A 27,810-nucleotide genomic window follows, 5' to 3' on the forward strand; every position below is an offset into this window, starting at 1 on the left:
GTGCAGCTCTTTAAATTTAATACTATTTTTTTTTGAAGTGAAACTTCTAATGCGACTTCCAACAAGGTTGCGTTAAACGTTTAACGGTCCTGGGGAGGGGGAATAGAAAGAGACAGAGCGAGAGTGAATGCGCGGCACTCGTAGCAGGGCAGCCCAAGCGGGGATTTCGGGATTGACTAAAGCGTGGCAGATTATATACAGGGGGATACCTTGTGCCCGTTAGAGTACCTCCACCAAATACGAGCCCCATATATAAGACCGCGCGTCAAGGATAAAGGATCGGATTAGTAAAAAAAAACGATCATCAGAAAATCTCGAGCGCGTCAGATTATGGTAGGGTGAGTTATTTACATGCTAAAAAGAGTATATTCCACTAATTTGACAATTTGAGAGTGACGTAAAGAAAGGGTAGGGCGGGAAAGTTGTAAAAAAAACGTCATCTCGACATTCTCAAGCGTGGCTGAAGTAGGAAATAATTCCAGGATAACGAAAATTAAATGATCTGACCATTTCTACAAGCCGAAGTAACAAAAATTGGTCGATAAAGCTTAATGCGTGCATTTGCGTGATGACTATATTCCCCTCCCCGCATTTCTATTCCCCTCTCACTCTTTCTCTATCTATTACTCTCACTCCGTCCCTACTCTGGTTTCGGTTGCCATGACGCCATCACATAAGAGGGGAGCCCACGATGCTAAATGGGGGCTTACTCGAGCGTCATAGAGACCTATTGGGATGCAAAGCTTAGATGATAAGAAGAAAAAAATGTTATATAATGTATACGTTTTCATTGGTGGGGGGAGCGGCTATAGATTTTAAAAAATGTAAAAAAATACTGTTGCATGGACATAATCGAGCGCGTCGGATATTGATAGCATCAATGTCCTACGTATTTTTAATAATGTATGTATGTTAATCTGATCGTTTGCATGGTGTTGGTGGTCGTAGGTAAGGGTTGAAAATGAAGAAAAAAAAAATTTAATCGAGCGCGTCAGATTTTCTAAGGGGGTGTTAAGCGAATCTAAAAAAAAAGCTCTCATTCAATAATCTGACGATTTCGATGTGATGCAAACTCGTGGCCATTATTATAATGTGCAAAAAAAAATCGCCATTTTGAAATACTCGAGCGCGTCAGATTAAGATATACATATAAGGTTCCATTATGGGGTAACTTGTTGCCTGGTTTAGTAATCCATATTGGTACTTTCATTATTCGAATGGCCTGTGGAAGGTAGCCGCTATCTGCTACTATGCTTTCAATACTGGTCACAGTTTTGTTATCGCATTAGACGGAAGGGGCCCACCCGGTGTCAGGTTGTCAGCGAACATCACACACACCAGGACGTGGATTCCTCCACCCACCCGGAGACATGAGCTCGAAGTCACTATTGTATTGATTAACAGCTGTGCGATGTCACAGTAAATAAATAAAAAATAGTTTAAAAAAAGTATTATTCTATTTTTTATTTGGATTTTCTATAAAAGCGTATTTTGTTAGTTTTTTTAATCTGTTATTTTATTTTTATATATATTTTTTGAATTTCAATTTTTTAAATTTTTTTTTAATTATTATATTGTCATCGGCCCTTAATAAGTATACCTTTCGAGTTAACCCGACGTTTTAAAGGGGGTTAAAATCATAATCAAAGATTCCGTTACAAACATACATACGTCTGCGGCTATTAAAAGCGTATTAAAAATAAAAAAGAAACTGTATTAATTAGGTAACCGCATTGTTTTTATTATATAAACGATACATAGGTACAATATACAAGCATAATGTTTTTCACCATGTCCTTACAACTAAATATGGAATGTGTCTCATTGTTTTGCTTCTATCAGTTTATTGTGTTCCGCCATTAAACTCTGTAATGGAAAAGGAATAAAAATAGGTTTTTGTGCTTTGCACTATACAAAAAGTTACACATTGTCTATCCAACTATAAAAAACTAATTTCGAAACATCTTTTGACTTTCAAAGGCACGCTTCTTATATTTAACCTTCGCAATTTATAATTTTTTTATTAATCACAGCACCAAATTTATCTTATGATTATAAACGCTTTAGTGTTCATGAGTTTCAATAAGACAGAAGTTGTCTTTTTAAAAAGTTGAAACTTTGAAAAGATTAGACGAACTAAAATTCCGTGTGACAATAATTGTTACAACACGTGCGGCCTAGTGCGTTAATTGCCTCTGTATTTAGCTATGGAGGGTGGAGTTAAGGAATATTTATTATCTTAAATGAGGAGATAAGAAGAACAGTGTCTAGCTGTAAGTAAGCAGCAAATTACAACTCAAAAATCCAGATAAATAGCTGGTATGATATGAATGTAGCAGTTTTAAATGGAGTGAAGACTAAGTGTGCAGAGATGAAATTTTTCGCGCCACGTTAATTACACGCTATAAGTCGGACACTTCATACACATAGTGAGCTCCGTCCATGCGATTAACAAAACGTTTTTGCATCTTGTACAAATGTAGACATCAAAAGCATAAGATCGTATATTTTTTTTCCAAAAAATGCCTTTATCTGATTCGAATACCTTGATTAAAACTAAACACATTTTGAAGTATTCTATTTGATAAGTTTGTATTATAGATATCCGTCGTTATGCTTCTAATGTCTAGGAATGCTTTTAAGAACTAATGAGAAAGAAATAAGGTAAAAATAATGTAGGTATCATCCCTCGTCGAGCAGAGACGATCAGTGGATGATGTGCTGTATTTCGACTGGGGCGTCTGCTATCATCTTCTGGTGCTCCTCGCTCAGCGCCTGTCACACCACACGCACACGTGTACACTCAGACCGTATATCAAACGTAGTAAATATTGTCTTAAAAATCAATATTCATCATAAATTTAATCTGACTATAACTCTATACATAAATCCCTTAACTTAATATAAAAAAAAAAAAAACTATTTGACATACCTACCGTTATAATTGCTAAATTAAACTCGTTACACAGGCAAAAAACATTCGTAATGAAATATGCATATAATATATGTATTGTATTTTTTTATATACCAAAAATATTTTACAAAAGCCAGAAGAAATAGATTTCATAGATAATCTAAAATTAATCGCGCCAAAAACTGTTTTTAGTTATCCCAAATCTATTGAATTTTTTTTGAAATAATTGCGTGGATTTTCCTCCTCCATAAGAGTTAGTATAGCAATCACCGAAGCTATTACAGAAATTAGTGGACTGAGTGTACCCCGTGCATACAAACCGTGCACCCAATAGCTTACAGTTTAATCAAAATTTTTATTAGCCTATTATGTAAGAAAACATGCATTAACCAAATTTCAAATTTTCTTTGCGACGTAGATAATAACTAAGTATAGTGCAACTAACATTTACAATTATCTATACCGAATAGCATTAGTTAAAGCCTTTGCCTTTTCATCCCCTCCTTTTTTTTAAATTATTTATACATAGCATTTGCAATGTAAAGGCAAAACATGATTTTATATTTAATTATTTATTTATATATTGGGGATAGAGAGTATTGTATGTTTAGGATGGTTTTCAATACTAAATTTAATGGCTAACAACGAAGAACTTACCTTTTATGATAATAATAAGACAAAGAAAAAAAAAAGCGCCACTAACCTTAAAGTATTTAACTGTTTTGACCCTCAACTCGAGTGTGGCGTCTTCGTCACACACGAAAAGCGCCTGAGGATGTTGCTGGAAGGCCGACACCGTCCACATGTGGTTCACGCCTTCCTCCACAGCCTTGGCAAGCGCCAGGGACTTGTGCACTCCTGTTATGAGGATCATCACCTGCGACGTAGAGTCAAAAATAATAGAGCATCACTCGGAGTCGAGTCGCGATGAAATGTCACATCGTCTTCTCGCATTAAAACTGTATGATCTGAAAACTTACTAATTTTACAGGAGTATGTTTTAAAGGTTTAACATAATTATGATAGTTTTAATATTAATCAACTTTCGACGTAGTCGTCGTGGAGTAAAGGATAAGACGTCCGGTGCATTCGTATCTAGCGATGCACCGATGTTCGAATCCCGAAGGCGGGTACCAATTTTTCTAATGAAATACGTACTTAACAAATGTTCACGATTGACTTCCACGGTGAAGGAATAACATCGTGCAATAAAAATCAAACCCGCAAAATTATAATTTGCGTAATTACTGGTGGTAGGACCTCTTGTGAGTCCGCACGGGTAGGTACCACCTCCCTGCCTATTTCAGCCGTGAAGCAGTAATGCGTTTCGGTTTGAAGGGCGGGACAGCCGTTGTGACTATACTGAGACCTTAGAACTATATCTCAAGGTGTGTGGCGCATTTACGTTGTAGATGTCTATGGGTTCCAGTAACCACTTATAACCAGGTGGGCTGTAAGCACGTCCACTCATCTAAGCAATAAAAAAAAAACCTTTGCAACATTTACTTTTTATTTTTTACCAGTTACATTATCTGTCTTTTAAAGTAAGATAAAATTATATATTAATTTTGTTAATAGGTAGGTAATAACAGGTTAATAGGTCAAAACATAGGTAGGTAACTCAAAAAAAAAAACTAAAAGTAAAACTACGCTCTTTTGACAGTATTTATGAGAAAAATGCTAGTGATACCATATGATTTCGCATATTAACTCAATTTCGAATATTTTTGGAAATAGTACACTTTTAATGCGAAAAAACGACATGTGGATTCACAGTTTTACGTGAAATTCAAATGAGATAATAACTCTTAAAAGTGTAATTATTGTACACATAAGTGTGTTTTATTATGGGCTGTTTAATATTTAGGTTATGATTATGTTCAATTATAATTATTATCAACCACGTTAACGCCACTGCCTATCTTGAAACTTGAGTTCTAAGTCAGAGTTTTTACAGTTCAACAGCTGCCCCGCCCTTTAAACCGAACCGCATTACTGCTTCACGGCAAAAATAGGCAGGGTGGTAGTACCTACCCGTGCGGGCTCACAAGATGCCCTAACACCAGTAATTACCAAATTATATTTTTTACGAGTTTGGTTTTTATTCCACGATAATAATTCCACGATGTTAAGTGGTTACTGGAGCCCATAGACATCTACAACGTAAATACGCCACCCACCTTAAGATATAAGATCTAAGGCAGGGGTAGGCAGGGTGGTGGTACTTACCCGCGGGGACTCATCACAGGTCCTACCACTAGTAAAAAAACAAAACGAACGAAAGAACGTTAAGAAACTCGCACTAAGCACAGAGGTTTCTTCGATTAAATAATCGTAATGTAAAATATCTGACCTCTTTAGCGTCCATAACAGTTCCGACTCCAACGGTGAGCGCCTGTCGGGGCACCTTGCTGATGTCGTTGTCAAAGAACCGCTTGTTGGCGTCCAGGGTGTCGTAGGCCAGGGTCTTCACTCGCGTCCGAGACACCAGGGAGGAGCCCGGTTCGTTGAACGCGATGTGACCGTCCGGGCCGATACCTGCATTTTTAATCCACAAGGGTAATAAATGAGAATTAACCGCATTTTTCTGTCGCGAAGCAGTTAGGCCTTCCGATATACCCTGAAGGAGTTCACAGCGGTTATATTATAATACAATAAGGCTTTCGACTTCATTTTTCAAAAATATTTAAGTCGATAATATTATGAATTAAATTAATTTCATTAAAATTTTAATTATAGGTTAGCCTAAAATAGATTACCAACAAAACGACAGCTCTTTAGTCATATTTAGAACGTGTCAACGTCTTCACGTACCGATACAAGCGATACCTACTAAAATATGTGGATTACATACGACAAAGTATGATACTGTTACTGTTAAGAGCAACGCCATCTATCGTCGAATGGCAGAAACGAATATCAAAAGAACTAGTAAAACCGAGAACACTCGAGAAGTACAACGTCATCTATTATCAAATAGCGGAAACACATATCTGGCCTTATCGAGAATGTTCTCGATAATTCTAGGGATGTCGTCTCGACTATAAAAGCGACACAGCGAACAGATCACCTGAAGCGAGACGGGAGAAGTGAATTATGAGTTGTAAACTGTTCTGTGAGTGTTCCAGGTGTTAAATACAGTTTTAAGTTGTACTTTGGTGGAACTTTTATTTATCCCGAACCCCAGCGCGTAACAATACATATCTACGCTTGAAAGGCAAACGTGACTAAGTGACGACAATGCGTGAACTTTACAGTAGACTAATTTAAAGTCGAAATACCTGAAAAAAAATCTATTTTAACGAATCTAGCTGTAGGATTGAAATGATTTTGATAAAACTAGAAATATATTTTCTTTTTTGCGCAACGAATACGGTTATTGCCTATCATTTATGTAGAAAGCAGTTATTGTCGCTTAGTCACGTTTGCCTTTCAAGCGTCGATATTTAATTCAGACCAACCTCCGATGAACAAATGCACTCCGCCAGCCTCCTGTATGAGTTTCTCGAAGCGTTGACACTCGGCCACTAAATCGGATGCGTTGCCGTCGAGCACGTGCGCGTTGCTCGGCTCTATGTCGATGTGTTTGAAGAACTCGTTCCACATGTAGTAGTGGTAGGACTCGGGGTGGTCACGGGGAAGACCTAGCGATGGAGGAATCGTACCATCAGCTTTTTGGTTTGAATTTTGAGGTTCTACTCTCAATTGTACTGATCGACACTTGCACTTTTTATTGTTTTTTTTTTCGGTTAGTCTTTTTTTTTTATTGTTTAGATGGGTGGACGAGCTCACAGCCCACCTGGTGTTAAGTGGTTACTGGAGCCCATAGACATCCACAACGTAAATGCGCCACCCACAAACTTTAGTCTTAACTTTAGTCTACTTTTTAATGTCATTAAAATTAATTACTTCAACTTATAACGGTGATTATAATATACATCCTTGTCAATTAACTGTATGTCAATTTTCAATTAAAGTCGTCGCGGCCTAAAGGATAAGACGTCCGGTGCATTCGTATCGAGCGATGCACCGGTGTTCGAATCTCGCACTGGCTAGAAATCTAGTATAAAAAACCTACATCATCATAGTCCTTACCCACATACTCGTCCATGTTGAAAGTGGTCACATATTTGAAAGATAATTTCCCTTCCTTGTGGAACTCTATCAACCGTTTGTACATGCCGAGGGGCGTCCCACCGGTGGGCAGGCCCAGCACGAAGTGTCTTCCCGGACCCGGAGCGAACTGCGTGATCCGCTGGAGAACGAATCTGGCGGCCCAGTCGGCAACGATGCTGGTATCTTCGAGAATTATAAGACGCATAGTTCGGAATTACTGGAAACAGAAATGTTTTTATTTTTTTTATTTTTTATTTCATTGCTTAGATAGGTGGACGAGCTCACAGCCCACCTGGTGTTAAGTGGTTACCGAAGCCCATAGACATCTACAACGTAAATGCGCCACCCACCTTGAGATATAAGTTCTTAGGTCTCAGTATATTTACAACGGCTGCACCGCCCTTCAAACCGAAACGCATCACTGCTTCAGGGCAGAAACAGGCGGGGTGGTGGTACCTACCCGTGTGAACTCACAAGAGGTCCTACCAGCAGTAAAAATGTTATTCATTGTTCATGTTGATTCAATGTTATCTAATCATTTATTGATTAGCCTCAAGCGAAATTGGATTTTAATGTTTTTAAAACAAAATCTCTTTACCCATGCTGATTTGTTTTTAAACCCTCACTATTTTAACACAAGGACTATAAAAATTCCACTATCAAATGCAACTGCAAACATTGACTCACAAGACACGAATTTAAAGCCTCAGTTGCATTGAATATAACTTACTTAACCTTCTCATAACCGGTATGCGTAATTATGTACTTCGCGGAAAGAATAAAGAAGACAGATCGTAAACAATTTACGAAGCTCCTTAGAGCTTATTCGGAAATTTTCGTTCATTTCATAAATATATAGTAGATGGATAATAACTTGGGTAATTTGATTAGTGCTTGATAAACCCGCAACGTAGGTAATACTTGCGGTGCACTTGAAAATCCTTATATCACTATAAGCAGTTGTTATCTTCTATACACATAAATAAAATTGGAGTGTCTGTTTGTAATATTGAAATAACCGCTTTTTACTACATGCATATGAATATATACCTAGTCTTGCCATAAATACTGAGACAAAGAAAAAAAAAATTTTTCTATTGCAAATAACATTTATTACTTTTACAGTGTGTTAGTTTAATACATAAATATAAAACAATTTAAAGTATAAAAAGCTTATTCGAAGTGGTCTCCATTGGCTGCAATACAGTCATTTAAACGTTGAGGCCAGTTATCAATAGAAGCACGCACTCTTTCCATGGGAAAATTTTTCACTGCCAATCGTACGAATTGTTTTAGGGACTCCAAATTATCATGGCGCTTAGAGCAAGCCGTACTCTCTACAACTGACCATAAATCATAATCCAGCGGATTAAGATGGATAATATTTACACTGCGAATAGCGGGACAGGCATTTGTGAAAACAAAACGATGCTAGTTCGCAATGTGTATTGCTCCTTTCACCCTTACTTGACCCTACCTAATCGCCGGTAGCCTAATTACGCGCGGACGGGTAGGGTATGGTAGGGAGGGTAGGTTGAGCTCACAAGGCCTAGCCTGGGAGAACTTGCTAACACTAGCCCTAGCAAGAGCAATGCTTCGCTGTATCTACCATCGGGTCAGAATCTCGACCCATTGAGAAGATCCAACGAGAAACTCAGTGGGTTTTGTCTGCGGCCTTCAAATATAATACATAATAACGCTATACTTCGATTTATATGAGTCATTGACTTAATTAAACTTAATTTTAGTTTTTAGTCACATCTTTTTTATTTAAACTTCGACATTTTTCTCCAATGATTTCGGTTCCAAAAAATTCTAAGCGAAAATCATAATGTTGCGAAATGTTGGTAAGTATGGTACTACACTGGTGGTAGGGTGTATTGTAAGCGGGTATGGAGAGGTACCACCATCCCGCCTATTCCTGCTGCAAAGCTATAATGTGGATCCGTTTGAAGGGAGAGAAAGCAGTTTGATGGAACACAGTTGTGAACCAGACTTGTATTTTTTATTTATTTTTTATTGCTTAGATAGGTGGTCGAATTCATAGCCCAACTGCTGTTAAGTGCTTACTGGAGCCCATAGACATCCACAACCGAAATGCGCCACCCACCTTGAAATATAAGTTCTAAGGTCAAGTTCAAGTATAGTTGGCTGCCTCGGTCGTTGTAACTATACTTGACCGAAACCGAAACGCATTACTGCTTCACGGCAGAAATAGGCAGGGTGGTGGTACCTACCCGCGCGGACTCACAAGAGTTCCTGCCACCAGTAATTACGCAAATTATAATTTTGCGGGTTTGGTTTTTATTACACGATGTTATTCCTTCACCGTGGAAGTCAATCGTGAACATTTGTTAAGTACGTATTTCATTAGAAAAATTGGTACCCGCCTGGGATTCGAACGCCGGTGCATCGCTCAATACGAATGCACCGGATGTCTTATCCTTTAGGCCACGGCGACTTGTCTCGAAGCGTGTCGGGTACATCATGTCCATATGCTGCGAGAAACACTTTTAATTAAGTGCACCGTGAGCTCATTTACCAATCGAAAAAGTATAATTATCACAAGCTCAGCACAGGAATTAGGAGCGTAGATGGTTCCTACTAAAATACCTAATTCCTGTGATGATGACAAGGTGCCTAAGTTCGCATGGATACTTTCCACCATTTTGCCGTATATGATCCGGCGCAATATATCGTGTTCCGACCTCAAGGTAACGATAAAAGTTTTTTCAATGTAACTGACACTTTAACCGCGTGTTATAAAGGTGCTTGCTACATTTTGTCAATGAACTTCGGTAACATATTTATCATTAAGGAGTGGCACTGTCTATACAATTAGCGTGAGCATATCGAACATATCGAACTGACCGCCTTATCAAGTACGTTAACCCACAATGATATTTACGCGTTTTTACAATAAAATAAAGAGTTCATCAACATTCATTATCTTTATTTGACTATTTGTCATTTCGCATTGCAATTGGCTTTAATCAAACAGGCGGCGACCGCGTATTGATTTACGAACAAACAAATGTTTGTTTTGTTCTCGTATAACTATCCATCATTTTATTGTATTGTTTTGATGGCGGGACGATCTGAGGGCCCTCCTGGTGTTAAGTGGTTACCGGAGCCCATAGACGTCTACAACGTAAATGCCGCCACACACCTTGACACCCAAGTTCCATTTATCTCAGTTTTTACAATAAATACAACGGCTGCCCCCACCCTTCAAAACGAAACGCATTACTGCTTCACGGCAGAAACAGGCAGGGTGGTGGTTGGTACCCACAATGTGGGTTGACAAGACGTCCTGCCACCAGTAATTAAACAAATTAACATTTTTGCGAGTTTGATTTTTAGTAAAAGTTGTTATTCCATCACCGTAGAAGTCAATCGTGAACGTATTGTTAAGTACGATTAGAATTGTTTCGTCAGCGACAAAAATAAATTTGAAGCTGTTTAGAGACAATAATGTTGTGACGTTTCCATATCTCTATAGACAAAGACGTACTACTAGTATAATGACGTCAATGTTCACGTGCAGCATAGATCTATTCCATTTAACAGCGGCCCTAGCGGCAAACGTAGGCAAAACGTTCCAACTCCATATAAATTTGAGTTAACTTTTACGGTACCGAGAACATTAGAAAACTCGGACTAAGCATACTGAACTTGACTGGCGCCACCCGCTACAAGACGTGAGCTTGGAGCCTCAATTCCGTTGTGTAACGGCTTTTGAAACCCTTGAAACCGGAAAACAGGACTGCTTCGTAGAGTAATTGGGCGAGATGGGGATACCTATCCCTGTGGGTTTACAAATCCGCCCACCACCAGTAGCTTACGTATACACCGTAACACGAACCCGAACGAAACCAACACAAATTCCTGCCTATTTCTGCCGTGAAGCAGTAATGCGTTTCGGTTTGAAGGGTGGGGCAGGCGTTGGAACTATACTTGAAACCTTACAACGTATATCTCAAGGTGGGTGGCGCATTTACGTTGTAGATGTCTATGGGCTCCAGTAACCACTTAAGATCAGGTGGGCTGTGAGCTCGTCCACCCATCTAAGCAAAAAAAACAAATATACATTCAGTTTTGTGGCCGTGTGTTCGTGTGTCTTTTGTGTCTGATGTTAATAGCTATGCCCCGATCGACTATCTACCTTTTCCCAATAAGTAATCAACTGTAATTTTACGTCACGGCCAAAAGTCAAGTGCCAACAGACGTTTTCCGTGACGTGACCGTGAGCCGACGACCTTTTGTGCGAGATGCACGCGCGACATCCCTGAGCCGGACCACAAAGTTTCTGTATTATTTCTGTGTTGATATTGTCATCCAACATACCAGCCATAAAGATAATGCTTTCCGGTAGACGTTTTGTTAGTAACTTTGTATGCAAGCAGCGGTTTGTATTATTGGAAATACGAATGCCAGAACACGCTTAACAACAACTGCCTCGTCCACTCATTGAATATTGTGAATTGTGAAAACATAGTTAACAAACAAATTTGATCATAGAAAATAAACAAACATTAGATATAAAACAAAAACAAAATTTTAGATTTTCGTAAAATAGAGTTGAAATTTAAGACAAACAAAATATTTATATACTAGTAAATAAATTAAAGTACACTTTAAGTCGTTTATTATATACCCGAGAAGTAGATAATTACAGACTTGAAAATTGTTAAACAAAAAAAAAACGTAAAAAATTAGGTCATCGACCTTTGTAAGGTTACCTACCTTTCACACGTTAGCGGTGACAATATCTTATTACGGACAATACGAACGGATTCCACTTCTTGAAAAACAAAAGACTACTGCTTAGAATGACTTTTCTCTGAATTATGAAGAAAGTAAATAATTTTGCGATAGTTTGATGTAGGTTTATAACCTATTGAAAACAAGCTGTTGTCAAGACTACTCAAATATCATTGACAATATGTTGACAGTTGACATTCTATTAAATGACTCGACATTACGTCAAGCGGAGCAGACTAAAGATTTGCAAAATCTAGACTTCACTCCTTAGAGTATGTATACATACTAATCTCTTGTCTTCTTTGGGCGGATTGTAGCTAGCCAAATATGCTGCAATTAGTAAGTATTTAGCAAAGTGTGGTAGTTCAAAGCTTTGTGCAAAAGTTTTTGTGGAAGAAAGTTCGTCTTTTAACGTTTTCTCCAGACTGAATTCTTTGGCAGTTATGCTTATGTATACTCTAAGCTTCACTGTGATTACCCAGTTTTTCGACGTGCTCCATAAACAACAATTAATTCCAAACCGAATTACATACCTGTTTCAGAATTGGACGTTTTATTTAACGGTTTTTTTTTATGAACGAGGGATTACTTATGGCCCCGAGGACTTAGCAATTTCACCAGGACAGGTGGGCAAGCAAAGGCTCAGCCAGGAAGTGTGGGATTTGCTAAGAGCCGCCCGAGCGTCTCCAAAAGAGACCTAACAACTCAAGAGCTACTGTTTTGCGAATGAATTTCATTAACCTATTTTCCAACGATTTGATGACTTTTTTGTAATTTAAGCGGCAACTGTTTGCTGGTTTTCAATAGATCTACGAATCAAATTCATTTGTTGAACGACTCATATGCATATTACGCGACAAGTGTAAGGTCAAATGAAAAACCCTTGCACGGTCTCTTTTTTTTTCCTACCTAAGCTGATGGTCTTGAGAAACCATTTTAGCGTAACCTTAACAAGTAGCGAGCTCACGGGGCTCAAACCTCACGTCGTTACTAACACTTACCCTAGCAAGAGCCGTGCTTCGCAGAATTTACCACCGGATCGGAAACGCGACCCACTGAGAAGATCCGACCAGAAACTCAGCGGGCTGTGTTTGTTGGTTAATTTACGTGCCAAGCCCTTCGTCGCAAGCAGACGAGAACGATGACCTGTGGCTTGGGGTACCTAAATTGGTGACCCAGCTAAATGATGTCAGAAATGTTCATATGATTCTACATTTTGACACACTAAAACCAGGTTTACTAGTTCTACTAATTTAGTAGAAATAAAATTAAACAAAACTCCAATAAATGTAATTTAATTTCTAATTTCAATAATAATAATTATAATACTTACAGGAGATTACTATCTGGAGACCTAAATAATTAATAAGACAACAATATATTTCAAGAAATATCATCAACTACAAAATAAAAATACACAACTTAGAATACAATATTCTCACGTTACAGTGCACAAAATTTGGAACCATTCAGTCGTATGTACAATTTTTTACGACTGGCACCAACAGACCGGGCGGGTGGTTTATATTGACTTTAAAAAATGTCCTTATCCTTAACTAGGATATATTACACGAAGAATTAAATAAAAAAAGCACATCGTCACTTGTCCAGTCTCTGAGCTGACCCAAACTACTCACCTACGACCAAACGGCTCCAAAATTGAGACGAGTTTCGTCATTAAAACTAATTAAACTAAAACAGTCGCGTTATCAAAACAACGTTTGCTGAGACCCCTTCTCCCAGTCACGTGCTGTATGACAAACAGAAAAAAAAATACCATAGCATCATCAACTACGGGGTGATTTTTTTTAAATATCAAGAGAACATACCGCTGATGCTGGGTTCAACTTGAATAATTTAACCCGGGCGATTATATCCCCTATAATTTAGCATATTATTGTGACCCTAGAGGTCTGGCCTTGGGGCCTATCATAAAAGATATATTGTCCAATATTAACATAAAAACAATCTTTCACTTTTGGATGTAAATGTCACTTGCATTGTTTCATTCGTCACCACATCTCGCTCTGCGATTTGATTGCATTGCCATTTTAACTTCTAGCTGAGCCTAGTGGCGTTATGGCCTACACGAGTAGGTAAAAAAATCTGGGTTGTTGTTGTCGCGATGGCTTCAGTACTGTTATACGGAATTGAGAAAAGATCTTTTTAAAAAATAATAATAATGACATAGACATACAAAGATTTACCACGACAATGACGGCAACCCTGCCGTGTGGAATTAGGAATAGGACTGATTGTTTAATAAAGGATCATAAGTGTTGATGCTATTCGGGAAAGGTGATGATGGAAGCAAAGCTAGGAACAAGAGGGTATTATAACAGTACTATTGCGACTTCGCCCTCATGGCTCCAATTGGGGACAATAAACGGTTCCAATAACCTTGCAAATTCCGCCATTATAAGGCAATGAGAATGTCACGCAATCAGTTAAGTCGACGCGCAAGTCGATTTTGAACAATCATCATAGTTTTAATGGAAATAATTTATCTAAATTATTACGCCTTTCTCGAATTTAACTTGAGACTCACCGTCAACATTAGAATTCCAATTGGAATATTTTCACTATAATACTATGTATATATTATATTCTCTTACTTATATTATAGTATTATAATTGTGATGTTAAAAATATAACTACATAATTTAGAAATATAGTTCTACTGTGTGTTCTACTTCAAAGCGAAGGAATTCGTATTTTTGATCCACAGACTGAAAAGAATCATATGGCATTATAACTAGTCAGGTCATAAGTATTGTCACACAGTAAAAACTTTTCTTTTAGAATGCTGGCCACAAAAATGTTTATTGAATTCGAATTCCGAATTGTTCATGAAAATAAAAATTTATACTTTTAGAATTTTACTCATTTTTAAATATGGAGTGGACGCTTAAAGAAGACCGTGTTGCAGTTATTGCGTTGCATCGTTGCGGTTACGCGCCAATTCAAATTTTTAACATACTGAAAAATTTTAATATAACCAAAAGACTCGTTTATCGTACCATCAAACGATACAATGAAGACTCTAGTGTAGATGACAGGTCAAGAAGTGGTCGCCCTCGGTCTGTTAGGACTCCAGCAGTGATAAAAGCTGTGAAGGCGTGAATTCAAAGAAATCCCAAACGTAAGCAGAAACTGTTGGCCCTTCAGATGGGGTTAAGCAGAACCACGGTGAAAAAGGTGTTAAATGAAGACTTAGGGCTTCGGGCATATCGAAGAAAAACAGGACATCGTTTGAATGCTCGTCTAATGGACCTGAGACTGAAGAGATGCCGCGCTTTGTTGAAGCGGTACGCGGGAAAAAAATATCGGGAATTTTTTTTTCGGATGAAAAAATTTTTATCGTAGAAGAGAGCTACAACAAACAAAATGATAAGGTGTACGCACACAGTAGTGAAGAAGCGAGCAACCACACTCCGCGTGTCCAACGAGGTCATTTTCCATCCTCGCTCATGGTATGGTTGGGAGTTTCTTATTGGGGCTTAACAGAGGTACATTTTTGTGAGAAAGGTGTAAAAACGAATGCAGTTGTGTATCAAAATACAGTCCTGACGAACCTTGTGGAACCTGTTTCTCATACCATGTTTAATAACAGGCACTGGGTATTCCAACAAGATTCGGCGCCAGCTCATAGAGTGAAGAGCACACAAGACTGGCTGGCGGCGCGTGAAATCGACTTCATCCAGCACGAAGACTGGCCCTCCTCCAGTCCAGATTTAAATCCGTTAGATTACAAGATATGGCAACACTTGGAGGAAAAGGCGTGCTCAAAGCCTCATCCCAATTTGGAGTCACTCAAGACATCCTTGATTAAGGCAGCCGCCGATATTGACATGGACCTCGTTCGTGCTGCGATAGACGACTGGCCGCGCAGATTGAAGGCCTGTATTCAAAATCACGGAGGTCATTTTGAATAAACTTTAGTGTCATAGAATCTATGTTTTGTTAAGTTCATTTTGGTATATGAATGGTTACATAATGAATAAACATGTTTCAATTATTTTACATTAAACATGTGACAGAATTTATGACCTGACTAGGTATGTGGCTGTATATTTGAATTTTGTACAACAAACATATTTATGCATTATAATATCATTACACCTATCAATGATACTGGAGTCTTGAAATATTTATAACTACACAATCTAATCAAACGAAGAGCAAATAAATACATAGTTCAATATAACAATTCAAAAATTAGGAGAGCTTTTTCATATTAGGCGATGCTCTTTTTTTTAAATTACAAGTGAAAATTTAATTTCGTAAAACGAAACGCGTAGCCAGGGCTGTCTGTTGAATGAAACTTTCAGTCAACACGCGTGACCCGGTAGGGATGTACTGAAAATCACTTTAAAAGGATTTAATTTATTTTTATTATACTATCGTCTTTGTTTTTTACTGTTCACCTACTTTTTTTTCATTACAATACTTCTTACGGGCCACCGAACTCAAAAACTATCAAAATATCAAAACTAAAATTTCTGGCAACACTGTGGTCACATGCTTGTCTATTATTCGTAAGCTGTACAAACGAAAGGCAACGATAGAATGTAAACACTTTTTGCATTATTTCTACGACTTGCGAGAATCTTATAAAACGGTTGCTACTATGAACTGAACTCATGTATCCTATATTTTCCCTTAGGTACCTATTTCCCATAAATCGACAAGCCACATTAGAAGCAGTACTCATTAACTATTAGTTCAGATGAACCAACAGTGGCTGGCTAGTCGTTAATGGTAACTTTTCTTACACTTTTACATGTTTTCATTTGATACTTCGAAATTTCCCGCAAATTGAAAATGCAGCTTAAAAAAATAGTTTTTATCCATTTTTTTTAAATGGTATCACTAATATATTATGCTATTTACTTTTTAATATCATTATTAATCACTATTCGCATTTGTTTAGAATACATAACAGTATGTAATTATATGATAATGGTTATTAATAAATATATTGTTATTTCCGTATCGTAAACTACCTTCTATTTCTACAAAATATGAAGGTCGGGTCAGCCTCGTATGGCAGAGATCCCTTCAAATTGCTGCGTAAATTTTTCCTAATTTCGGACTTGAAGTTTGAAAAATTAAAACTTTAATATAATAGATTTATTTGCATTTTCTTTTCTCTTCCAACAGATATTAGTGTTGCCAACAAACAAAACTCCCAATAAATAATGGTAATTGTATTTACGTTATACAAATCAAGCGTCGTTGGCGGTCAATGTTCCGTCATATCACAGATGTCCACAATCCAAAACATAACTTTCGTTATTACTCATACAGGAACAAGAGTACGTTTGCTTTCGTGTTCTAGCTTAATACGTCTTAAGCGCATACATATAAGATGCAATTTCCATCGACAGTCAAAAGTGATCCATCGAGATATGTAATTATAACTCAACCAAAGATAAAAATTGCATCATTCCAATTATGATACTAATTTGTTGTTGTTGAATATTTTGAAATACATTGACGGGTAAGACGGGCAGTGTATTCGTATGGAGCGATGCGACTGTGCCAGAGTTCAAACCTCCGCTGGTATCAAACTTTAGTAAATATTTGACAAACAGTTTTACAGTTGATTTCCAGTTCTGTGAATACTCGTCGACACCTTTCTCATTACGGCTTTCAGTGTGCTCAGTGCGAGTTTTTTAACGCTCTCGATAGCGTAAAAGTTAACTTAAATTAGTATGGAGTTGTAACATTGTTCCAAGCACGCTGATGTGAAGAATGATCTAGTCCCGCGCCCTTCGTAGAGTTGAGCTCCAGCTCGCAGTAAGGGAGACGCATCGCTCAGATTACTTGTGATATATCCGTAACCATGGTAACGCCGAGGACACGGTTTTATCTACTATTGCTATTGAACTCGGATGTGATGACTGAGAGTGACCTCACGTCGCGGCCCGAGGGACGTGAAATGGAAGGTCTCACAACAACCGTAGAGGAACTTTTCTTAACATCTTAATTCTAGCAGAAATACCTAGTATTAACTACAATTATTGTGATAAATTTGCTTACGTAATAAACAATGAGAATATTCACATGAACGAGTACTGTGTATTCGTTTCATTACGTCGCTAATCCTTACAGTACTGACGCGCGGCGCAATGAGCGAAGCAGTCGCCTCGCCTGTTCCAGAATGTTCGATCCGACTGTAATAAATGAACCGGACCTCTAGTGAGGAAGATATCTGGAGCACTGCATGCCCTGCAGGATGGTGGTGCAGGGCTGCGGAGGAGCCATCAGCGAGGGCAGCATCTGAGGGTTGTACGCCGCGTACTGGGTCCTCGACTGCACCAGGGCTATGGAGCTCGTCGTGATGCAGGACGAGGGGTAGGTGGCGGGGGCGGGGGCGCGCGGTGGCGCCGGAGCGTCTTGTCAGTCCAGTCGGGGTCGTTTCGTGGGCGCTTCGCCCTCGGCCTCGCCGTTCCAGTAAGCGTGCTCCGGGAGCCACTTCAACAGTTGAGCGTCGAAGAACTCCTCGAGTCGTTTCGCGTCCTTGTACACCTGCGAGTCCGGCTGCGCAGAGAGGACGGCGTTAGTGACGGGAGACACACTCTACACTTTACCGATACTACGACTATTATCTAGACTCCAGCTCTTTGAAAGGTTTACACAATAAATTATAAGGTAAATTTCTATTTGTATTTGTACTATACTTTTAAGAGAGAAATAAATAAATAATAATTATTATTATGTACAAAGTTTTTATTCTTGAATTTTTATGAATTTCGGTAAATACTGGCCTAAGCTTAGTTGTGTTCATTATCAGTGTTAATTTCGTCTGATGTTTCGTCCTGCAAAAACTTCCGAACAATCCGGCACGTATTTAAAATTGTGGCTTTTGCATGGTAAATAATATATTTTGGGTAAATCTAATAGCTATCCATTTGAGTGGTGAAGGTGCTTTGCTCAGGTTTGAGCCCCGCGAGCTCACCTACTAGTTAAGGTTACGCTGATATAGCCTCTCAAGGCTATCAGCTTAGGTAGGAAAAAAAAAGGTGTTTTGGTATGACTTCAGAGCTGGAAAGCACCAGCGGCGCAGTATAAAATATACTTTACTCATTTTCCAAACTCTAGTGATTTCCTCCTTTAATTCTATATATTTATGTATTTGTTCAGTTATTGTTTTCTGTATACTATGGGTGTTAGGAGCTGCTATGTCTATTAAATGCACTACTTTATTTATTTTATCAATTAAAGTTATATCGCCCTCAAGCACAGGTTTTGGGGCGTATTGGTAATATGGTTTCGGGGTGCCTTCTAATAATTTACATTTCAGAGCTATATTAGTATTGTTACGCCGGTTAGAATAGCGCCATCTATCGCCGAATAGTCGAAGGGTCTAGTAGCGCCCAGAACGTTCGAGAAGTACAACGCCATCTATTGTTAGATAGCGGAAACTGCTACTAGAGATGTGTGAAATATTCTCGATAATTCTAAGGATGAGGTATCGACTATAAAAGCGTTGTAGGTATGGCACGCAGTCAGTCGGTAATCGGAACTACTCGAAGCGAAACAGCGAACGGATCACCTGAAGCGAAGCGGAACAAGCGAATTGAGAGTTTTAAGGTGTTTGTTGAGTGTTTTAAAGTGCTTAAGTGTTGAATAAAGTTTTTAAGTTGTACTTTGGTGAAATTTTATTTATCCCGAACCCCAGCGCGTAACATTATTGTAGAATCCTCGCAATGAAATCCCTACAGCGTAGTAAGTCTAAATTGTTGGATGGCGTGCGAGGGTGAGTACCGGGTTGTAAGCGTAGGCGTTGCGGAAGAGCAGGCGCACGTCGGCCAGGAAGCGCTCCACGTGCGTGTAGCGAGACGCCGCCCCCGGCTGCAGCTTCATGCGGATGGCGTCCAGGCACATGGGCCGAGCGATCTGTCGAGACGGACGGGAGTCTTAGCTTACCCATAGATAATTTTTTTTGGTATAATTTTTCCTTATTAGGAAAGGCAAGGGAATCTAAGCGCATACAGTCTTCTCTGTTCTATGTAATTTCTGATATAAATTTTCATTAAGGCCGAAGCAAAGTCTTTTATAATATTTTTTTTTATTGCTTAGTTGGGTGGACGATCTCACAGCCCACCTGGTGTTAAGTGGTTACTGGAGCCCATAGACATCTACAACGTAAGTGCGTCACCCACCTCGAGACATAAGTTCTAAGGTCTCAGTATAGTTACAACGGCTACCCCACCCTTCGAACCGAAACGCATTACTGCTTCACGGCGGAAATAGGCGGGGTGGTGGTACCTACCCGTGCGGATTCACAAGAAGTCCTGCCATCAGTAAGTATGTTGAACAGTTGAACATGAAGCAAAGGGTAAGCGCCAAAACCTCTCACTAAGCCCACACGGGTTCTATGAGTCCATATCAAATATTAAAATATTATTAATACTGTCAGCACAACCCTAATTTCTACATACTTTTATGACTTAATTCGATGCAGTTTTCACGAAAATATCGACGCTTGAAAAGCAAACGTGACTAAGCGACAATGCGTGAACTTTACAGTAGACTAATTTAAAGTTGAAATACCTGAAAACAAAATTTATTTTAACGAATCTAGTTGTAGGATTAAAATGATTTTAATAGACCTAGAAATATATATTTTTTCACATCATCTATCATTTAAGTATAAAGCAGTTATTGTCGCTTAGTCACGTTTGCCTTTCAAGCGTCGATATTCATTTTGAATGGCTGGCGCGCACCTTGGAGTGGTAGTGCAGGTTCTCGGCCGGCACGGGCTCCCTGAAGTGCAGGCTGAGTTCGTACTGGCAGTACAGCTCCAGCGTGATTCGCTCCACGAGGCGCTGCATGCGGGGGCCCAGCCCCGGGCTCGCGCCGGAGCCCCCGGGCGCCGCGTCCTCCCCCACCTCCGCGAAGTTCACGCACAGAAGGCACTGCCAGCTCTCAGTCTCGCTGGAAATCCACACGACTCATCTTTTTTTTTTATTGCTATTGTGGGCAGACGAGCATACGGCCCACCTGATGGTAAGTGGTCACCATCATTCATGGACGTCAGCAATGCCAGGGACAGAGCCAAGCCGCTGCCTACCATCTTAATGCAGATGTCATCTTTGTCTGGTTTTATAACAGAAAATTGTTTACAGCAGACCTTAAGACTGATTAGTGTGGCGGGTAGCCATCATACAACGCAGAATATTCGACAGATGCCTGAATCTCGCTTACGACATTTTCAAGATAAGCCTGCATATATACAAGTTCCGGACAACAACTTTCGGACCGTCGGTCTACCGAGCAATATCACCCGCTCGGTGGAAAATCTTCCCGTTGTCGTTTAAGCCTCCCAAAGTGGTGCAGTCTTTAGCACGGTGTGCGTGTATGTGCTCCGCTGTCAGTAGCCAAGTTGAATCTTATCAAACACACTATTAATTGGAGCTGGATGTCAGGTGGCCAAACTACACAGATACATACTCGGGTAGTTTTTCTATGGTGGGTATGTGGCAGTACTGGTGGAACACTTTAGGGCACTTGTCGCAGCACATCAGCTCGCCCCCGTCCATGCACACGGCGCACCAGTCCTCGTTGGGATCCCCGCTCCCGCCTCCGCCTCCGCTGCCGCTCGTGCCCGCTGCGCCCGCCGCATTCGTGGCCAAGCTCTTACCTGCGGAACATATTCGACTTTTGCCGTAATAAAGTCGTTTTATTACACGAAAATAGCACCACTGTTTGTTATGTCGAGTAAGCAACATGTTTGGACGAACATCGCCGAATGCAAGACATAATATTTGGCAGTACCTGGCAGCTTCGGCGCACTTCTAGCATTGCTGATGTCCACGAGCACGACCAGGCTGCTTTGGAATCGATCATTTAGTATTTATTATAAAGGCTTTTTTTATTTGCTTTTTTATTTGTAACCAAATCACGTTATTTTTTCACTGTGGAAGTCATTTGTAAGCATTTGTTAAGTACCTACATATTTCATTAGAAAAATTTGTGCCTGTCTGCGGGATTCGAACCCCGGCACGGTCGCGTCGTTCGATACGAATGTACCGGGCGTCTTATCCTTTAGGCCACGACTTGCTGTGCCATTTATCCAAGTCTCTACTCATAATCTGAAGGTTAGCGGCACTAGGTTTACCACGTGCGATAACAGTTACTCTGCACATATTGTTTTAGGTTGATAAAATATGTAATGTACATTATTCGTGGAAGTCCAGAGAAAGTTTAAAAGGTAAATAAATATGAAAATGCCCGGAATTAAATAAAAATTACAATTTTGTTTTTCCTTTGATATGTCCCCTGTTGGACGGATTCCTTTTGTTTGTTCTAAGTTTATTTTATACAAAAATTAGGTCTTTTATTTATCGATTGAGGCACTACGAAGTCTGCCGGGTCAGCTAATGGTTGTCCCTCAGCGTGGTATAGTCACCTGGGGCGGGGTCGGGGTCGGTGGAGGAGTGCACGAGGGGCGCGGGGGAGTGCTCGGGCAGCACCTGCACGCCGTTGGAGTCCAGCTTGGCGATGGTGGCCATGAGGTCCTGCACGGACTCGGCGCACACGGCGTCCAGCTCGCTGGCGCCGCCCTGTCACAAGCGGTGAGCTGGAGCAACCAATCGTTAGGCTACGTTCACACAAATAGTCTCCGTGTATACGGTGCCCGTTTTAACGGATACGACAAAAAAATATCCTTTTTTTTCCTACCTAAGCTGATAGCCTTGAGAGGCTATTTCAGCGTAACCTTAACTAGTAGGTGAGCTCACGGGGCTCAAACCTGACAACGATGCTAACACAAACCCTAGCGAGAGTCGTGCTTCGCAGAATCTACCACCGGATCGGAAACGCGACCCACTGAGAAGATCCGGCGAGAACTCAGTGGGCTGTGTCTGTGGGTTAATTTACTCGTGGAGCCCTTCGTCGCAAGCGACGGGTTCGACGAGAACGGTGACCGGTATAAATATGGTTTGTTCACATATAAGCACCGTATAACGTTAAACGTATCCGTCATTACTGGATACGATGTTCACAAATTCGTAGTATACCGCCGCTATTCTACCAGGATGAAACTTGTTTGTCTAGCTGCACCGCCCGCCGGCCCCCTCACCCCGGCACAGTTTCTATCCGGTAAACTTTACGGAAATATGACGGATACGTATTCCGTTCATCCAGTATTACTCGATGACAAAACGGAATGTCATAATTTATGGGACCGTTTTTTTTTACTGTATATTGAATACTGTATATATGTGAAGTCGCTCATACAACTCCATGATCCATCGATAAAAAAAAATACTTATGTACGCGCGTCAGAAGTTATACTTTATTTTTATAATTGTTTTTTTTTAAATATTAAATAATTAATAATAAATATTTAACGTTAATAATTTAATTATATTTAATATGAATTATATTAAATAATAATTTTATCATTTATATTACAAAAAAATGAATGCTAATAACACATTTTTTACGAGTGTACATGCGCGAAAGTTTACCTGCGGCTATATTCAGACTCGCCAGTTACGTCGGTCGTATTGTAATGAGCGATTTATTGGGCAACTTCATTCTGTTAATTTTGTGTCACGGTGCGCGCGCATCGTAAAATTTCACTCTCATCAATTTTTCATAACGCGCCTAAAGAAGTATAACTTTAAAACGTATTCGACAAAACGAAGCAGTAAAACGGAGACCATGTGTGAACAGGCTCTTACTCGCAACAACAGTGCGCGGCGGCGCGTGCGGTACGTACGTTGAGGCTGGGGCTGGGCGTCTTGGGGTTGGTGGAGGTGACGACGGCGGGCTGCGGGCGCGGCCGGGACAGCGTGATCTTGTACTCCGAGCCGCCGCTGGGGGGCGCGCCGCCGCCCGCCGCCAGCTCCGGTCCGCCTGGAGAACACGGGGGATGATTAGCTTTCTTATTGATTACTCGACACTGCCCAGACATTTTTTTTTGGTACATTTTTTCCCTATTAGGAAAGGCAAGGGAATCTAAGCCCATACAGCCTACTGCCCAGAGACAACGACCTAAAATACTGAAACTTACTCACGTTTTAAGCTTTGAAGATCAAGAATGTTATATCTTCATTCACGATTATCTAAGCTGAATTATTGATACTCCGGTAGCTAATAAAATAAAAAGGACGCATGTAGTGATTCATGACGTCACCGTTACGGCGTGAGAGGGATGGCGAGATATTTCACATGAACTCTTTTGTTGTTGCATATTTAGTGATTTTTAGACAGGAGACATCCTTATAGTGCGTTCTGCGATCGATAAAATGAAAAAATAATAACTTCCTCGTTGTACATAAAAAGCAACTACAAAGGTGAATTTGATGCTATAAAGCCTTACCTACCAGCTAACCCTCGTGCAAAATGGATTACTATTTGTACTATTTTGCATATAACAATGATAATGTAATAATGATGTGAAATAATAACAGCGACTAGCATTACCTACACCTACCAGATATTAAAAAAAATCTTATTTTAAACTTTCACATTTGTGTCCGTGATATGGAGCGTGTCGCCTCCCCGGGGCCCTTACACAATAGCGCTTATAATATGGATATTTTTTCAAACTTGGAAAAGTAACATTACTTGTAAAATAATGAATAGTAGGATATCATTTTTCTCCATAATTACTTACACTCACCGTTGTGTGAATTGTGTTGTGGGATGTGCCATTTAGCGGGAGGGTAGTGGGGGGCGGGCGAGGGAGTGCGGGGCCCCACACTGCGACGTCCTCCGGTGGGGCCCGCGTGTCCCCCCACGAGTCCCCCCGCGGCACCCCCGGGCGCGCCCCCGCTGTACCCAGGGGCGGCGGCTGGACTGGCGTTAAACCCCTGTCCGGGGTTGGGAGCGCTGTTGTACCCGGTGCCACCGTATGCATTCATCACTGAAATTAGTATCACGTTTTTCATATAAATAAATGTATTTGATCACTATCAGCATATTTGTCTACTAACTAGTTATAACATTACGATACTATGCCTGAGCTACAATGATATGAGCAGACGACGAGGTCACGGCCCATCTGCTGCTAAGTAGCCCCGAGCGCCGCGACGTGTACTCATTCTGAGAGACGAGATTGAACCCTGAATTGTATTCTGTAACGGCTGTGCCGTCCGTGAAAATCGATATATAAATCAATAACGCATTGGATCAATCATTGGATTGTGTTGACCCCCTGTGAGGCAGTTACAGTACCGTCAGCAAGCGGCGGGGGGCACGCGAGTCAATTCAATGAATAATGACATTTTATTTAAAAAGTAATAATTACAATACAGCGTAGTATCAACAGTGAGCCTTTCTTTATTGCCCTTGCAGGCATACGAGCATACGGCCCATCTGATGTTGAGTGTTTACCACCGCCCACGGACTCCAGCAATGCCAGGGACAGAGCCAAGCCGCTGCCTACAGTTAAGTACTTAGCCTAGAGCCTTAAATAATGCAGTGAGTGTGAGGACGGGCAATACAATACACTAACTCTGCTGGTAGGCGTGGTGCACGGCGGGGTGCGGCGCGCGGCCCCGTCCCGCCGCGTTGAGCAGCCCGCGCAGGTTCAGCTCGCTCATCCCTGCACACATGAGCACACATGAGCACACATGAGCACACAGCAGCGCTACGAGCAGCGCTACGAGCAGCGGAGCGGCCGCGGGGCGCCACGTACCGTGCAGGTGGTGCGGGTGCGTGGTGGAGGTGACGTGCGGGTGCCGCAGCGGCGTGTGCGGGCGCGCCCGTCCGCCCGCCAGCGACATGTAGCCCGCGCCCGCCACCGACGCCACGTACGACTGCGCACACAACGCGACACAATGACAAGGGAAGGGAGACTACATGAAGCGAGGCTCCAAAGTGTTATATGTAGTATTTAGACTAACCTGATATCTTTCCACTGTCTGACAGACATACAACAATTAACTCTATATAAATTTTCATCACATTCACTTTACTATAAATGAACAGAGCAATTTCGGATCGTGCAGTTGTCAAAAACCGTAAACATCACAACGAAAATGTTAGTAAGCGTTTAGATAAAAACAAAAAGTGTCATAAAATCAACTGGTTTTTTTTTAAATTGTAAACCAATTATAACATTTTTATGCTTATAACATAGAAATTAATCGATAAATAAAATAACGTAAATTGTGCTATTCGATTTAGTAATAAAATTTAAGAAAGCAGTTAGTTCATCGTATATGTATCTAGGCATGACGTCACACCATTTATATGTGGACGCTCAACTTAAAAGTGTTCAAGTCAGTCATAGCGGTTATGCCTTCATACTTTGAGTTCTAATTAGAAGAGTGGTTTGAGATTATCGGTAAGCTCATAATTAAACTGATATGTGAGTGTCATACAGAGTATATAAAAATACAGGCTAAAGTATCTACATATTTGTGCAAAGCCAAAGATGACATTTTCTGAGAACAAACAAAGGTCAAACATATTTAATTATAAACATTGACAATTAAAGATTATTTTTGATTAAAAGTTCCTGATCTCGAAAAAAGGATCTCTAAATATCTCGAAACGTTTTTTCAATCAAAGAAATAAAAAGGACAATGCCCATTTTGGGTATGCAGATACTAAATAAACCTATGCGTAAAGGTTTGATACACAATTTTTATTCCTTTTTAAACTTTACAAGTAAATAATATTATTGAAAGGTTCAATAATTTGATTTGAATAATTGATTTTTAAAACGTTTATAGAATATTTATAGTACTAATCGGAGTATAAGAGGATGAAGAATTTAAAATAAATAATATACCTGGTGCATAGCGACTTGTTGTAGGGCCACGACAGCGGAGTTGTTGGGGGCGGGAGCGGGGACGGGCGCGGGGGCGGCGGCGGGGGCGGGCGCGGGGTACGGGGACGTCGCCGCGGGGGATCCGCCGCAGCCCCCGTCCACCTTGCCGTCCACCACTATGGCGCCGATTGTCGACAATACTGTCATACCAAACTAAAGTTTAGTGACCGTTTTCAATAAAACTCAGGCGTTAGAAAATTTTTTAGTAATTAAAAGGCTGAAGTTGTGTTTGTTAGTTTAAAATTCGTTTGATATTTGATTAAATTATTCTGCCAAACGCTTATGGGAAGGCAATTCTTTAGTTAAATCTTGAGTTAAAATCATATTTTATTAAACAACTTAGCATATAACTAACTAGAGGAGAATTGAAATTGAATTGAATATTTCAAAATCAGATTTCAATTTAAATAAAAGAGCTGTTCAAATGGTATAACCTCGAATCAGTTCAGGTAATTTGTCGAGGGCCAGGTTGATCCGGACGGGTATCTCCGGGTTGGGTATGTCCGCCCGGCGACTCTTGATGCGCTGCAGGTGCGCGCACACCGAGTGCTTGGAGTACAGCAGCGCCGTGTCGCTGCCCTGGGGAGGGGACGCAGCGACGGTTAGTGGTAACGCTATGACGCGATACCGTCAGATTTGTGTCGTCGATAGTTGCGAGACCAGCACTCGGTCAGCCCCGAGCCAGCTCGCTGCAGCCACGTCATGTCTGTACGCGATAGCCGTGCAGTCTGTGATGCCACTGGACCGAATTAAATATGCGTAGTGCGGAGATTTTAAATATCGTATAACAACTGTTGAATCGGTAGGCAGCGGCTTGGCTCTGCCCCTGGCATTGCTGAAGTCCATGGGCGGCGGTAACCACTCACCATCAGGTGGACCGCATGCTCGTCTGCCTATAAGGCAGAAGGCCTACAAGGGCAATAAAAAATAAATAAAAAATAATTCAGCCTCCGCGTGGTAGCCTGGAGCTCCGGAAACTAGCACGAGGAGTCAAACACGTGCCGGGATCCGCGACGCCGTATAATATAATCATTCTTAATAAATTAATAACTTATCACTCACCACGAACCGATGACCTCGTCGTATCACGTAAGATAGGAGTCTTCAAGATGAGGATGTAGTAAGGAAAGTATGAGATGATGAGATACCATAGAGCCGACACGCGCATCTATCTTTCCGACCGAGAACTGACAAATGTCAAGTCACGAATGCCCCG

General features: G+C 40.5%; 2 protein-coding genes across 6 annotated transcripts in view; both read right to left on the reverse strand.

Moving 5' to 3' along the window:
• Window positions 1-1,716: 1,716 nt before the first annotated feature.
• On the reverse strand, window positions 1,717-11,932 carry Oscillin (glucosamine-6-phosphate isomerase Oscillin). 2 transcript variants are annotated; one of them, XM_089739217.1, is made up of 6 exons: window positions 11,777-11,932; window positions 7,010-7,247; window positions 6,376-6,558; window positions 5,268-5,452; window positions 3,618-3,791; window positions 1,717-1,866 (listed from the first exon to the last, which is right to left on the reverse strand). In XM_089739217.1, the coding sequence occupies exons 2-6, from the start codon at window positions 7,233-7,235 to the stop codon at window positions 1,822-1,824; spliced, it is 813 nt and encodes a 270-aa protein (XP_089595343.1). In that variant the 5' UTR covers window positions 7,236-7,247; window positions 11,777-11,932; the 3' UTR covers window positions 1,717-1,821. The 2 variants fall into 2 exon arrangements, with proteins under 2 accessions (XP_089595343.1, XP_028035633.2); XM_028179832.2 differs by having other exon boundaries at window positions 1,717-2,775.
• A 1,141-nt stretch (window positions 11,933-13,073) lies between these two features.
• bon (tripartite motif-containing protein bonus) overlaps window positions 13,074-27,810 on the reverse strand; it is a 30,270-nt gene continuing 15,533 nt past the window's right edge. Inside the window, exons 9-20 of one of the 4 annotated variants that reach the window (XM_028179804.2) lie at window positions 27,029-27,173; window positions 26,556-26,734; window positions 25,663-25,680; window positions 25,455-25,575; window positions 25,272-25,361; window positions 24,438-24,680; window positions 23,532-23,668; window positions 22,215-22,368; window positions 21,257-21,446; window positions 20,530-20,740; window positions 19,568-19,699; window positions 13,074-18,340 (exon numbers count right to left, since the gene is read on the reverse strand). In XM_028179804.2, coding sequence (XP_028035605.2) covers window positions 18,200-18,340; window positions 19,568-19,699; window positions 20,530-20,740; window positions 21,257-21,446; window positions 22,215-22,368; window positions 23,532-23,668; window positions 24,438-24,680; window positions 25,272-25,361; window positions 25,455-25,575; window positions 25,663-25,680; window positions 26,556-26,734; window positions 27,029-27,173 — 1,761 coding nt within the window. In that variant the 3' untranslated portion in view covers window positions 13,074-18,199. Of the gene's footprint in view, window positions 18,341-19,567; window positions 19,700-20,529; window positions 20,741-21,256; window positions 21,447-22,214; window positions 22,369-23,531; window positions 23,669-24,431; window positions 24,681-25,271; window positions 25,362-25,454; window positions 25,576-25,662; window positions 25,681-26,555; window positions 26,735-27,028; window positions 27,174-27,810 lie in introns of all 4 variants that reach the window. The other 3 variants (XM_028179802.2, XM_089739215.1, XM_028179805.2) reach the window with 3 other exon arrangements.

The sequence above is a fragment of the Bombyx mandarina genome, chromosome A1 (assembly GCF_030267445.1).
Source record: "Bombyx mandarina strain Sakado chromosome A1, ASM3026744v2".
In the NCBI taxonomy this organism is placed as follows: domain Eukaryota; kingdom Metazoa; phylum Arthropoda; class Insecta; order Lepidoptera; family Bombycidae; genus Bombyx; species Bombyx mandarina.